Source organism: Salvelinus namaycush, chromosome 30 (assembly GCF_016432855.1).
Source record: "Salvelinus namaycush isolate Seneca chromosome 30, SaNama_1.0, whole genome shotgun sequence".
Taxonomy (NCBI): Eukaryota; Metazoa; Chordata; class Actinopteri; order Salmoniformes; family Salmonidae; genus Salvelinus; species Salvelinus namaycush.
This window is the reverse complement of record NC_052336.1, coordinates 1,936,607-1,950,626: the sequence shown is the minus strand read 5'-3', so window position 1 is coordinate 1,950,626 and position 14,020 is coordinate 1,936,607. Positions and strand designations below refer to the sequence as shown.

Genomic DNA, 14,020 nt, shown 5'->3' with positions numbered 1-14,020 from the left:
ATTGCTTTGATTATTGGGTTATTCGAATATTATAGAGAAAAGATATACAAAACCACTCCGTACCGCTTTGACTTCAAACTTGAAGTGCAGGTCAGTCAGCTCCTCTGTGACAGAGGGTTGGTGTTCCTCATCCACAGACATATAATACGACTCACCATCTGAGTCTGGGGAGGAACACATACAGATTACACCAGGTCAGTCAGCTCCTCTGTGACAGAGGGTTGGTGTTCCTCATCCATCCAATATAGATTACATACAGACTACATACAGATTACAAATAGATTACATACAGACTACATACAGACTACATACAGACTACATACAGACTACATACAGACTACATACAGATTACAAATAGATTACATACAGACTACAAATAGATTACATACAGACTACATACAGACTACATACAGACTACAAATAGATTACATACAGACTACATATAGATTACATACAGACTACAAATAGATTACATACAGATTACAAATAGATTACAAATAGATTACAAATAGATTACAAACAATCTACATACAGACTACATATAGATTACATACAGACTACATACAGACTACACATAGACTACATACAGATTACATACAGACTACACATAGACTACATACAGACTACATATAGACTACATATAGACTACATACAGACTACATATAGATTACATACAGATTACATATAGATTACATACAGATTACATACAATCTACATACAGACTACATATAGATTACATACAGACTACATATAGAGTACATAGAGACTACATACAATCTACATACAGACTACATATAGATTACATACAGATTACATACAGACTACATACAGACTACATACAGATTACATACAGATTACATACAGATTACATACAGACTACATACAGATTACATACAGACTACATACAGACTACATACAGATTACAAATAGATTACATACAATCTACATATAGATTACATATAGACTACATCTAGATTACATACAGACTACATATATATTACGTATAGATTACATCTAGATTACATACAGATTACAAATAGATTACATACAATCTACATACAGACTACATATATATTACGTATAGATTACATCTAGATTACATACAGACTACATACAATCTACTTACAGACTACATACAGACTACATATAGACTACGTACAGACTACACAGACTACATATAGACTATGTACATATAGACTACGTACATATTACATACAGACTACATAGTGTAAAGAGATCATACATACACTGAGTGGATAAAACATTAGTAACACCTTCCTAATATTGATTTGCAACCCCCCTTTTGCCCTCACAACAGCCTCAATTCACCGGGACATGGACTCCACAACGTGCCGGAAGCGTTCCACAGGGATGCTGGCCCATGTTGACTCCACAGGGATGCTGGCCCATGTTGACTCCACAGGGATGCTGGCCCATGTTGACTCCACAGGGGTGCTGGCCCATGTTGACTCCACAGGGGTGCTGGCCCATGTTGACTCCACAGGGATGCTGGCCCATGTTGACTCCACAGGGATGCTGGTCCATGTTGACTCCACAGGGATGCTGGCCCATGTTGACTCCACAGGGGTGCTGGCCCATGTTGACTCCACAGGGGTGCTGGTCCATGTTGACTCCACAGGGGTGCTGGCCCATGTTGACTCCACAGGGATGCTGGCCCATGTTGACTCCACAGGGATGCTGGCCCATGTTGACTCCACAGGGATGCTGGCCCATGTTGACTCCACAGGGGTGCTGGCCCATGTTGACTCCACAGGGATGCTGGCCCATGTTGACTCCACAGGGATGCTGGCCCATGTTGACTCCACAGGGGTGCTGGCCCATGTTGACTCCACAGGGGTGCTGGCCCATGTTGACTCCACAGGGGTGCTGGCCCATGTTGACTCCACAGGGGTGCTGGCCCATGTTGACTCCACAGGGGTGCTGGCCCATGTTGACTCCACAGGGGTGCTGGCCCATGTTGACTCCACAGGGGTGCTGGCCCATGTTGACTCCACAGGGATGCTGGCCCATGTTGACTCCAATGCCTCCCACAGTTGTGTCAAATTGGCTGGATGTACTTTGGGTGGTGGACCATTCTTGATACACACGAGAAACTGTGTGCGCCTGGCACCTACTACCATACCCTGTTCGAAAGGCACTTAAATATTTTATCTCGCCTATTCTCCCTCTGAATGGCACACATACACAACCCATGTCTCAATTGTCTCAAGGCTTAAAATTCCTTCTTTAACCCGTCTCCTCCCCTTCATCTACACTGATTTGAAGTGGATTTAACAGGTGACACCAATAAGGGATCATAGCTTTCACCTGGACTGGACAGTTTGTCATGAAAAGAGCAGGTGTTCCTAATGCTTTGTCCAATCAGTGTACATCACCTACAGATGTCTGAAAATAAACAGAACATATCCCATAGTGAAAGAAAAGTTTCCACTCATTCATGATTCATGCCATACAATAACAGATAGAAGGACTATCTCCTGGTCTTTGTTCTTCAGTAACAGATGGTCCTTCTACCTCCTGGTCTTTGTTCTTCAGTAACAGATGGTCCTTCTATCTCCTGGTCTTTGTTCTTCAATAACAGATGGTCCTTCTATCTCCTGGTCTTTGTTCTTCAATAACAGATGGTCCTTCTGTCTCCTGGTCTTTGTTCTTCAATAACAGATGGTCCTTCTATCTCCTGGTCTTTGTTCTTCAGTAACAGATGGTCCTTCTATCTCCTGGTCTTTGTTCTTCAGTAACAGATGGTCCTTCTATCTCCTGGTCTTTGTTCTTCAATAACAGATGGTCCTTCTATCTCCTGGTCTTTGTTCTTCAGTAACAGACGGTCCTTCTATCTCCTGGTCTTTGTTCTTCAGTAACAGATGGTCCTTCTATCTCCTGGTCTTTGTTCTTCAGTAACAGATGGTCCTTCTATCTCCTGGTCTTTGTTCTTCAGTAACAGATGGTCCTTCTACCGCCTGGTCTTCGGTAATAGTTGCCATGGAAATGCCCTTGTTTGTCTGGTCCAGTTCAGATGAAGGGGGTTGAGCCGCTGACTAAAATACAGTCTTCTGTTACCTGAGGGGGGGGGGGGGGGGCTGTTGTATTCTGGCTTGCACTCGACAACGACTCACCTTCCCTAACGGACAACTCTGAGGCATGGCATCCATTTTAGACAAAGACCAGGAGACAGGAGGAGCATCCCATCTAGGATCAGATTACCTGACGCCCAATTATAACCGTTAGAGTGGTCAGATAATAGCAGACCCTGGATCAGTTCCTGCAGAAACAGTTTAGTGAAGAACCAGCCCCCCTCACCTGTCTCTATTGCATCCAGCAGCACTGGGGTCTGTAAACCCAGGACGTTGGGCCTGGCCTCAGACAAACACGGCATCTAGTGGAGACAAGATGGGGGGGGGGCAGTTGTTTGCCAATCCTATTAGACATGATGAACTGTACCAATATAATGGGTGTGTGTAGGCTACTCTACTGGAACATACCAACTGTACCATTATAATGGGTGTGTGTAGGCTACTCTACTGGAACATACCAACTGTACCAATATAATGGGTGTGTGTAGGCTACTCTACTGGTGAACTGGGGCATACCAACTGTACCAATATAATGGGTGTGTGTAGGCTACTCTACTGGTGAACTGGGGCATACCAACTGTACCAATATAATGGGTGTGTGTAGGCTACTCTACTGGTGAACTGGGGCATACCAACTGTACCAATATAATGGGTGTGTGTAGGCTACTCTGCTGGTGAACTGGGGCATACCAACTGTACCAATATAAATGGGTGTGTGTAGGCTACTCTACTGTTGAACTGGGGCATACCAACTGTACCAATATAATGGGTGTGTGTAGAGGTTACTCTACTGGTGAACTGGGGCATACCAACTGTACCAATATAATGGGTGTGTGTAGGCTACTCTACTGGTGAACTGGGGCATACCAACTGTACCAATATAATGGGTGTGTGTAGGCTACTCTACTGGTGAACTGGGGCATACCAACTGTACCATTATAATGGGTGTGTGTAGGCTACTCTACTGGTGAACTGGGGCATACCAACTGTACCATTATAATGGGTGTGTGTAGGCTACTCTACTGGAACATACCAACTGTACCATTATAATGGGTGTGTGTAGGCTACTCTACTGGAACATACCAACTGTACCATTATAATGGGTGTGTGTAGGCTACTCTACTGGAACATACCAACTGTACCATTATAATGGGTGTGTGTAGGCTACTCTACTGGAACATACCAACTGTACCAATATAATGGGTGTGTGTAGGCTACTCTACTGGTGAACTGGGGCATACCAACTGTACCAATATAATGGGTGTGTGTAGGTTACTCTACTGGTGAACTGGGGCATACCAACTGTACCAATATAATGGGTGTGTGTAGGCTACTCTACTGGTGAACTGGGGCATACCAACTGTACCAATATAATGGGTGTGTGTAGGCTACTCTACTGGTGAACTGGGGCATACCAACTGTACCAATATAATGGGTGTGTGTAGGCTACTCTACTGGTGAACTGGGGCATACCAACTGTACCAATATAATGGGTCTGTGTAGGTTACTCTACTGGTGAACTGGGGCATACCAACTGTACCAATATAATGGGTGTGTGTAGGTTACTCTACTGGTGAACTGGGGCATACCAACTGTACCAATATAATAGGTGTGTGTAGGTTACTCTACTGGTGAACTGGGGCATACCAACTGTACCAATATAATGGGTGTGTGTAGGTTACTCTACTGGTGAACTGGGGCATACCAACTGTACCAATATAATGGGTGTGTGTAGGTTACTCTACTGGTGAACTGGGGCATACCAACTGTACCAATATAATGGGTGTGTGTAGGCTACTCTACTGGTGAACTGGGGCATACCAACTGTACCAATATAATGGGTGTGTGTAGGCTACTCTACTGGAACATACCAACTGTACCAATATAATGGGTGTGTGTAGGCTACTCTACTGGTGAACTGGGGCATACCAACTGTACCATTATAATGGGTGTGTGTAGGCTACTCTACTGGAACATACCAACTGTACCATTATAATGGGTGTGTGTAGGCTACTCTACTGGAACATACCAACTGTACCATTATAATGGGTGTGTGTAGGCTACTCTACTGGAACATACCAACTGTACCATTATAATGGGTGTGTGTAGGCTACTCTACTGGAACATACCAACTGTACCAATATAATGGGTGTGTGTAGGCTACTCTACTGGTGAACTGGGGCATACCAACTGTACCAATATAATGGGTGTGTGTAGGCTACTCTACTGGTGAACTGGGGCATACCAACTGTACCAATATAATGGGTGTGTGTAGGCTACTCTACTGGTGAACTGGGGCATACCAACTGTACCAATATAATGGGTGTGTGTAGGCTACTCTACTGGTGAACTGGGGCATACCAACTGTACCAATATAATGGGTCTGTGTAGGTTACTCTACTGGTGAACTGGGGCATACCAACTGTACCAATATAATGGGTGTGTGTAGGTTACTCTACTGGTGAACTGGGGCATACCAACTGTACCAATATAATGGGTGTGCGTAGGTTACTCTACTGGTGAACTGGGGCATACCAACTGTACCAATATAATGGGTGTGTGTAGGCTACTCTACTGGTGAACTGGGGCATACCAACTGTACCAATATAATGGGTCTGAGTAGGTTACTCTACTGGTGAACTGGGGCATACCAACTGTACCAATATAATGGGTGTGTGTAGGCTACTCTACTGGTGAACTGGAACATACCAAATGCACCAATATAATGGGTGTGTGTAAGCTACTCTACTGGTGAACTGGAGCATACCAACTGTACCTTCTGGGTGGGGGTGGAAGAAGTGGAATCACTCTGGGGCATATCAACTGTACCTTCTGGGTGGGGGTGGAAGGGGTGGAATCACTCTGGGGCAGGGGGATGCTGTTGACCAGGTCCAACACTCCCTGGATCTTCTGGTCTGAGATCTTCACATGGAGGAGAGGCAGTTCTCCAGACACCTTGAATCTGGAACACAGTAGATACCAGAGCTTTACTAATCTGGAACACAGTAGATACCATACCAGAGGTTTACTAATCTGGAACACAGTAGATACCAGAGGTTTACTAATCTGGAACACAGTAGATATCATACCAGAGGTTTACTAATCTGGAACACAGTAGATACCAGAGGTTTACTAATCTGGAACACAGTAGATACCAGAGGTTTACTAATCTGGAACACAGTAGATACCATACCAGAGGTTTACTAATCTGGAACACAGTAGATACCAGAGGTTTACTAATCTGGAACACAGTAGATACCAGAGCTTTCCTAATCTGGAACACAGTAGATACCAGAGCTTTACTAATCTGGAACACAGTAGATACCAGAGCTTTACTAATCTGTAACACAGTAGATACCATACCAGAGGTTTACTAATCTGGAACACAGTAGATACCATACCAGAGGTTTACTAATCTGGAACACAGTAGATACCATACCAGATGTTTACTAATCTGGAACACAGTAGATAGAGGTTTACTAATCTGGAACACAGTAGACACCATACCAGAGCTTTATTAATCTGGAACACAGTAGATACCATACCAGAGGTTTACTAATCTGGAACACAGTAGATACCATACCAGAGCCTTACTAATCTGGAACACAGTAGATACCATACCAGAGCCTTACTAATCTGGAACACAGTAGACACCATACCAGAGCTTTATTAATCTGGAACACAGTAGATACCATACCAAAGCTTTATTAATCTGGAACACAGTAGATACCATACCAGATGTTTACTAATCTGGAACACAGTAGATACCATACCAGATGTTTACTAATCTGGAACACAGTAGATACCATACCAGATGTTTACTAATCTGGAACACAGTAGATACCATACCAGAGGTTTACTAATCTGGAACACAGTAGATATCATACCAGCGGTTTACTAATCTGGAACACAGTAGATACCACACCAGAGGTTTACTAATCTGGTCACACAGGCTGGTGTTACCTGGCTCAGCCTGGTTAACAGTCTGGTGTTACCTGGCTCAGCCTGGTTAACAGTCTGGTGTTACCTAGCTCAGCTCCCTCAGCCTGGTTAACAGTCTGGTGTTACCTGGCTCAGCCTGGTTAACAGTCTGGTGTTACCTGGCTCAGCCTGGTTAACAGTCTGGTGTTACCTGGCTCAGCCTGGTTAACAGTCTGGTGTTACCTAGCTCAGCCTGGTTAACAGTCTGGTGTTACCTAGCTCAGCCTGGTTAACAGTCTGGTGTTAACTGGCTCATCTCCCTCAGCCTGGTTAACAGTCTGGTGTTACCTAGCTCAGCCTGGTTAACAGTCTGGTGTTACCTGGCTCAGCTCCCTCAGCCTGGTTAACAGTCTGGTGTTACCTGGCTCAGCTCCCTCAGCCAGGTTAACAGTCTGGTGTTACCTGGCTCAGCCTGGTTAACAGTCTGGTGTTACCTAGCTCAGCTCCCTCAGCCTGGTTAACAGTCTGGTGTTACCTGGCTCAGCCTGGTTAACAGTCTGGTGTTACCTGGCTCAGCTCCCTCAGCCTGGTTAACAGTCTGGTGTTACCTGGCTCATCTCCCTCAGCCTGGTTAACAGTCTGGTGTTACCTGGCTCAGCCTGGTTAACAGTCTGGTGTTACCTAGCTCAGCCTGGTTAACAGTCTGGTGTTACCTAGCTCAGCTCCCTCAGCCTGGTTAACAGTCTGGTGTTACCTGGCTCAGCCTGGTTAACAGTCTGGTGTTACCTGGCTCAGCCCCCCCAGCCTGGTTAACAGTCTGGTGTTACCTGGCTCATCTCCCTCAGCCTGGTTAACAGTCTGGTGTTACCTGGCTCAGCCTGGTTAACAGTCTGGTATTACCTAGCTCAGCCTGGTTAACAGTCTGGTGTTACCTAGCTAAGTCTGGTTAACGGTCTGGTGTTACCTAGCTCAGCTCCCTCAGCCTGGTTAACAGTCTGGTGTTACCTGGCTCAGCCTGGTTAACAGTCTGGTGTTACCTGGCTCAGCCCCCCCCAGCCTGGTTAACAGCCTGGTGTTAACTGGCTCAGCCTGGTTAACAGTCTGGTGTTACCTGGCTCAGCTCCATCAGCCTGGTTAACAGCCTGGTGTTACCTAGCTCAGCTCCCTCAGCCTGGTTAACAGTCTGGTGTTACCTGGCTCAGCTCCCTCAGCCTGGTTAACAGTCTGGTGTTACCTGGCTCAGCTCCCTCAGCCTGGTTAACAGCCTGGTGTTACCTGGCTCAGTCTGGTTAACAGTCTGGTGTTACCTGGCTCAGCTCCCTCAGCCTGGTTAACAGTCTGGTGTTACCTGGCTCAGCTCCCTCAGCCTGGTTAACAGTCTGGTGTTACCTAGCTCAGCTCCCTCAGCCTGGTTAACAGTCTGATGTTACCTGGCTCAGCTCCCTCAGCCTGGTTAACAGCCTGGTGTTACCTAGCCATCCTGGTTAACAGCCTGGTGTTACCTAGCTCAGCTCCCTCAGCCTGGTTAACAGCCTGGTGTTACCTAGCTCAGCCTGGTTAACAGCCTGGTGTTACCTAGCCATCCTGGTTAACAGTCTGGTGTTACCTAGCTCAGCTCCCTCAGCCTGGTTAACAGCCTGGTGTTACCTAGCTCAGCCTGGTTAACAGTCTGGTGTTACCTAGCCATCCTGGTTAACAGCCTGGTGTTACCTAGCCATCCTGGTTAACAGCCTGGTGTTACCTAGCTCAGCTCCCTCAGCCTGGTTAACAGCCTGGTGTTACCTAGCTCAGCCTGGTTGACAGCCTGGTGTTACCTAGCCATCCTGGTTAACAGCCTGGTGTTACCTAGCCATCCTGGTTAACAGCCTGGTGTTACCTAGCCATCCTGGTTAACAGCCTGGTGTTACCTAGCTCAGCCTGGTTAACAGCCTGGTGTTACCTAGCTCAGCTCCCTCAGCCTGGTTAACAGTCTGGTGTTACCTAACCATCCTGGTTAACAGTCTGGTGTTACCTAGCCATCCTGGTTAACAGCCTGGTGTTACCTAGCCATCCTGGTTAACAGCCTGGTGTTACCTAGCCATCCTGGTTAACAGTCTGGTGTTACCTAGCTCAGCTCCCTCAGCCTGGTTAACAGTCTGGTGTTACCTAGCCATCCTGGTTAACAGTCTGGTGTTACCTAGCCATCCTGGTTAACAGTCTGGTGTTACCTAGCCATCCTGGTTAACAGCCTGGTGTTACCTAGCCATCCTGGTTAACAGTCTGGTGTTACCTAGCTCAGCTCCCTCAGCCTGGTTAACAGTCTGGTGTTACCTAGCCATCCTGGTTAACAGTCTGGTGTTACCTAGCCATCCTGGTTAACAGCCTGGTGTTACCTAGCCATCCTGGTTAACAGTCTGGTGTTACCTAGCTCAGCTCCCTCAGCCTGGTTAACAGTCTGGTGTTACTTAGCCATCCTGGTTAACAGCCTGGTGTTACCTAGCCATCCTGGTTAACAGCCTGGTGTTACCTAGCCATCCTGGTTAACAGTCTGGTGTTACCTAGCCATCCTGGTGTCCTTCTCCACCATGCATTTGGCCAGCTGCAGGTTGAAGTCCATGGGCTGCAGGATGTGCTGTATAGAGGAACCACGTTGACGGGCTGTCTTCCACTCCTCACCTGCAGGGACAGACCGGACCAGTGAGGGACAGACCGGACCAGTGAGGGACAGACCGGACCAGTGAGGGACAGACTGGAACAGTGAGGGACAGACGGGACCAGTGAGGGACAGACCGGACCAGTGAGGGACAGACCGGACCAGTGAGGGACAGAGCTCAGTGGGGACAGAGACAAACAGTGAGGGACAGAGCTCAGTGGGGACAGAGACAAACAGTGAGGGACAGAGCTCAGTGGACTGAGACAGAAACAGCGAGGGACAGAGCTCAGTGGGGACAGAGACAGAAACAGTGAGGGACAAAGCTCAGTGGGGACAGAGACAGAAACAGTGAGGGACAGAGCTCAGTGGGGACAGAGACAGTGAGGGACAGAGCTCAGTGGGGACAGAGACAGAAACAGTGAGGGACAGAGCTCAGTGGGGACAGAGACAGAAACAGTGAGGGACAGAGCTCAGTGGAGAGACAGAAACAGTGAGGGACAGAGACAGAAACAGTGAGGGACAGAGCTCAGTGGACAGAGACAGAAACAGTGAGGGACAGAGCTCAGTGGACAGAGACAGAAACAGTGAGGGACAGAGCTCAGTGGGGACAGAGACAAACAGTGAGGGACAGAGCTCAGTGGGGACAGAGACAAACAGTGAGGGACAGAGCTCAGTGGACAGAGACAGAAACAGTGAGGGACAGAGCTCAGTGGACGAGAACAGAAACAGTGAGGGACAGAGCTCAGTGGGGACAGAGACAGAAACAGTGAGGGACAGAGCTCAGTGACAGAGACGAAACAGTGAGGGCAGAGCTCAGTGGGGACAGAGACAGAAACAGTGAGGGACAGAGCTCAGTGGGGACAGAGACAGAAACAGTGAGGGACAGAGCTCAGTGGACAGAGACAGAAACAGTGAGGGACAGAGCTCAGTGGACAGAGACAGAAACAGTGAGGGACAGAGCTCAGTGGGGACAGAGACAGAAACAGTGAGGGACAGAGCTCAGTGGGGACAGAGACAGAAACAGTGAGGGACAGAGCTCAGTGGACAGAGACAGAAACAGTGAGGGATAGAGCTCAGTGGACAGAGACAGAAACAGTGAGGGATAGAGCTCAGTGGACAGAGACAGAAACAGTGAGGGATAGAGCTCAGTGGGGACAGAGACAGAAACAGTGAGGGACAGAGACAGAAACAGTGAGGGACAGAGACAGAAACAGTGAGGGACAGAGCTCAGTGGACAGAGACAGAAACAGTGAGGGACAGAGCTCAGTGGACAGAGACAGAAACAGTGAGGGACAGAGCTCAGTGGACAGAGACAGAAACAGTGAGGGACAGAGCTCAGTGGACAGAGACAAAAACAGTGAGGGACAGAGCTCAGTGGGGACAGAGACAGAAACAGTGAGGGACAGAGCTCAGTGGACAGAGACATAAACAGTGAGGGACAGAGCTCAGTGGACAGAGACATAAACAGTGAGGGACAGAGCTCAGTGGACAGAGACAGAAACAGTGAGGGACAGAGCTCAGTGGACAGAGACAGAAACAGTGAGAGACAGAGCTCAGTGGGGACAGAGACAGAAACAGTGAGGGACAGAGCTCAGTGGACAGAGACAGAAACAGTGAGGGACAGAGCTCAGTGGACGAGACAAAACGATGAGGGACGAGCTAGTGACAGGGACAGAAACAGTGAGGGACAGAGCTCAGTGGACAGAGACAGAAACAGAGGGACAGGCTCAGTGGGACAGAGACAAAAACAGTGAGGGACAGAGCTCAGTGGGGACAGAGACAAACAGTGAGGGACAGAGCTCAGTGACTGAAAGAAACAGCGAGGACAGAGCTCAGGACTGAGACAGAAACAGCGAGGGACAGAGCTCAGTGGGGACAGAGACAGAAACAGCGAGGGACAGAGCTCAGTGGGGACAGAGACAAACAGTGAGGGACAGAGCTCAGTGGACAGAGACAAAAACAGTGAGGGACAGAGCTCAGTGGGGACAGAGACAAACAGTGAGGGACAGAGCTCAGTGGGGACAGAGACAAACAGTGAGGGACAGAGCTCAGTGGACTGAGACAGAAACAGCGAGGGACAGAGCTCAGTGGGGACAGAGACAGAAACAGTGAGGGACAGAGCTCAGTGGACAGAGACAGAAACAGTGAGGGACAGAGCTCAGTGGGGACAGAGACAGTGAGGGACAGAGCTCAGTGGGGACAGAGACAGAAACAGTGAGGGACAGAGCTCAGTGGGGACAGAGACAGAAACAGTGAGGGACAGAGCTCAGTGGAGAGACAGAAACAGTGAGGGACAGAGACAGAAACAGTGAGGGACAGAGCTCAGTGGACAGAGACAGAAACAGTGAGGGACAGAGCTCAGTGGGGACAGAGACAGAAACAGTGAGGGACAGAGCTCAGTGGGGACAGAGACAGAAACAGTGAGGGACAGAGCTCAGTGGGGACAGAGACAGAAACAGTGAGGGACAGAGCTCAGTGGGGACAGAGACAGAAACAGTGAGGGACAGAGCTCAGTGGACAGACAGAAACAGTGAGGGACAGAGCTCTGGGACAGAGACAGAAACAGTGAGGGACAGAGCTCAGTGGACAGAGACAGAAACAGTGAGGACAGAGCTCAGTGGACAGAGACAGAAACAGTGAGGGACAGAGCTCAGTGGGGACAGAGACAGAAACAGTGAGGGACAGACTCAGTGGGACAAGACAGAAACAGTGAGGGATAAGAGCTCAGGGACAGAGACAGAAACAGTGAGGACAGAGCTCAGTGGGGACAGAGACAGAAACAGTGAGGGACAGAGCTCAGTGGACAGAGACAGAAACAGTGAGGATAGAGCTCAGTGGACAAAGACAGAAACAGGGAGGATGAGCTCAGTGGACAGAGACAGAAACAGTGAGGGATAGAGCTCAGTGGGGACAGAGACAGAAACAGTGAGGACAGAGACAGAAACAGTGAGGGAAGAGCTCATGGGGACAGAGACAGAAACGTGAGGACGAGCTCAGTGGACAGAGACAGAAACAGTGAGGGACAGAGCTCAGTGGGGACAGAGACAGAAACAGTGAGGACAGAGCTCATGGGACAGAGACAGAAACAGTGAGGGCAGAGTCAGTGGGGACAGAGACAGAAACAGTGAGGGACAGACAGTGGGGACAGAGACATAACACTTGAGGGACAGAGCTCAGTGGGAGACAGAGACATAAACAGTGAGGGACAAGCTCATGGACAGAGACAGAAACAGTGAGGGACAGAGCTCATGTGGACAGAGACAGAAACAGTGAGAGACAGAGCTCAGGGGACAGAGACGAAACGTGAGGGACAGAGCTCAGTGACAGAGACAAGAACAGTGAGGGACAGACTCAGTGACAGAGACAGAAACAGTGAGGACAGAGCTCAGTGGGGACAGAGACAGAAACAGTGAGGGACAGAGCTCAGTGGACAGAGACAGAAACAGAGGGGCAGAGCTCAGTGGGGAAAGAGACAGAAACAGTGAGGGACAGAGCTCAGTGGACAGAGACAAACAGTGAGGGACGAGCTCAGTGGACAGAGACAGAAACAGTGAGGGACAGAGCTCAGTGGACAGAGACAGAAACAGTGAGAGACAGAGCTCAGTGGGGACAGAGACAGAAACAGTGAGGGACAGAGCTCAGTGGACAGAGACAGTGAGGGACAGAGCTCAGTGGACAGAGACAGAAACAGTGAGGGACAGAGCTCAGTGGACAGAGACAGAAACAGTGAGGGACAGAGCTCAGTGGGGACAGAGACAAACAGTGAGGGACAGAGCTCAGTGGGGACAGAGACAAACAGCGAGGGAGAGACTCAGTGGACGAGACAGAAACAGCGAGGGACAGAGCTCATGGACGGACAGAAACAGCGAGGGACAGAGCTCAGTGGGGACAGAGACAGAAACAGCGAGGGACAGACTAGTGGGACAGAGACAGAAACAGCGAGGGACAGAGCTCAGTGGGGACAGAGACAGAAACAGCGAGGGACAGAGCTCAGTGGGGACAGAGACAGAAACAGCGAGGGATAGAGCTCAGTGGGGACAGAGACAGAAACAGTGAGGGATAGAGCTCAGTGGGGACAGAGACAGAAACAGTGAGGGACAGAGCTCAGTGGACAGAGACAGAAACAGTGAGGGACAGAGCTCAGTGGGGACAGAGACAGAAACAGTGAGGGACAGAGCTCAGTGGACAGAGACAGAAACAGTGAGGGACAGAGCTCAGTGGGGACAGAAACAGTGAGGGACAGAGCTCAGTGGGGACGAGACAGAAAACAGTGAGGGACAGAACTCAGTGGACAGAGACAGAAACAGTGAGGGATAGAGCTCAGTGGGGACAGAGACAGAAACAGTGAGGGACAGAGCTCAGTGGGACAGAGACA

At 48.7% G+C, this 14,020-nt stretch overlaps 1 protein-coding gene across 1 annotated transcript in view; it reads right to left on the bottom strand.

Annotated features, from left to right (window-relative positions):
- LOC120024761 (vacuolar protein sorting-associated protein 13C-like) overlaps window positions 1-14,020 on the bottom strand; it is a 190,907-nt gene that overhangs the window by 167,239 nt on the left and 9,648 nt on the right. Inside the window, exons 2-5 of the mRNA XM_038969047.1 lie at window positions 9,551-9,668; window positions 5,922-6,054; window positions 3,319-3,394; window positions 64-164 (exon numbers count right to left, since the gene is read on the bottom strand). Of these exons, the coding sequence (XP_038824975.1) occupies window positions 64-164; window positions 3,319-3,394; window positions 5,922-6,054; window positions 9,551-9,668 (428 nt within the window). The remainder of the gene's footprint in view (window positions 1-63; window positions 165-3,318; window positions 3,395-5,921; window positions 6,055-9,550; window positions 9,669-14,020) is intronic.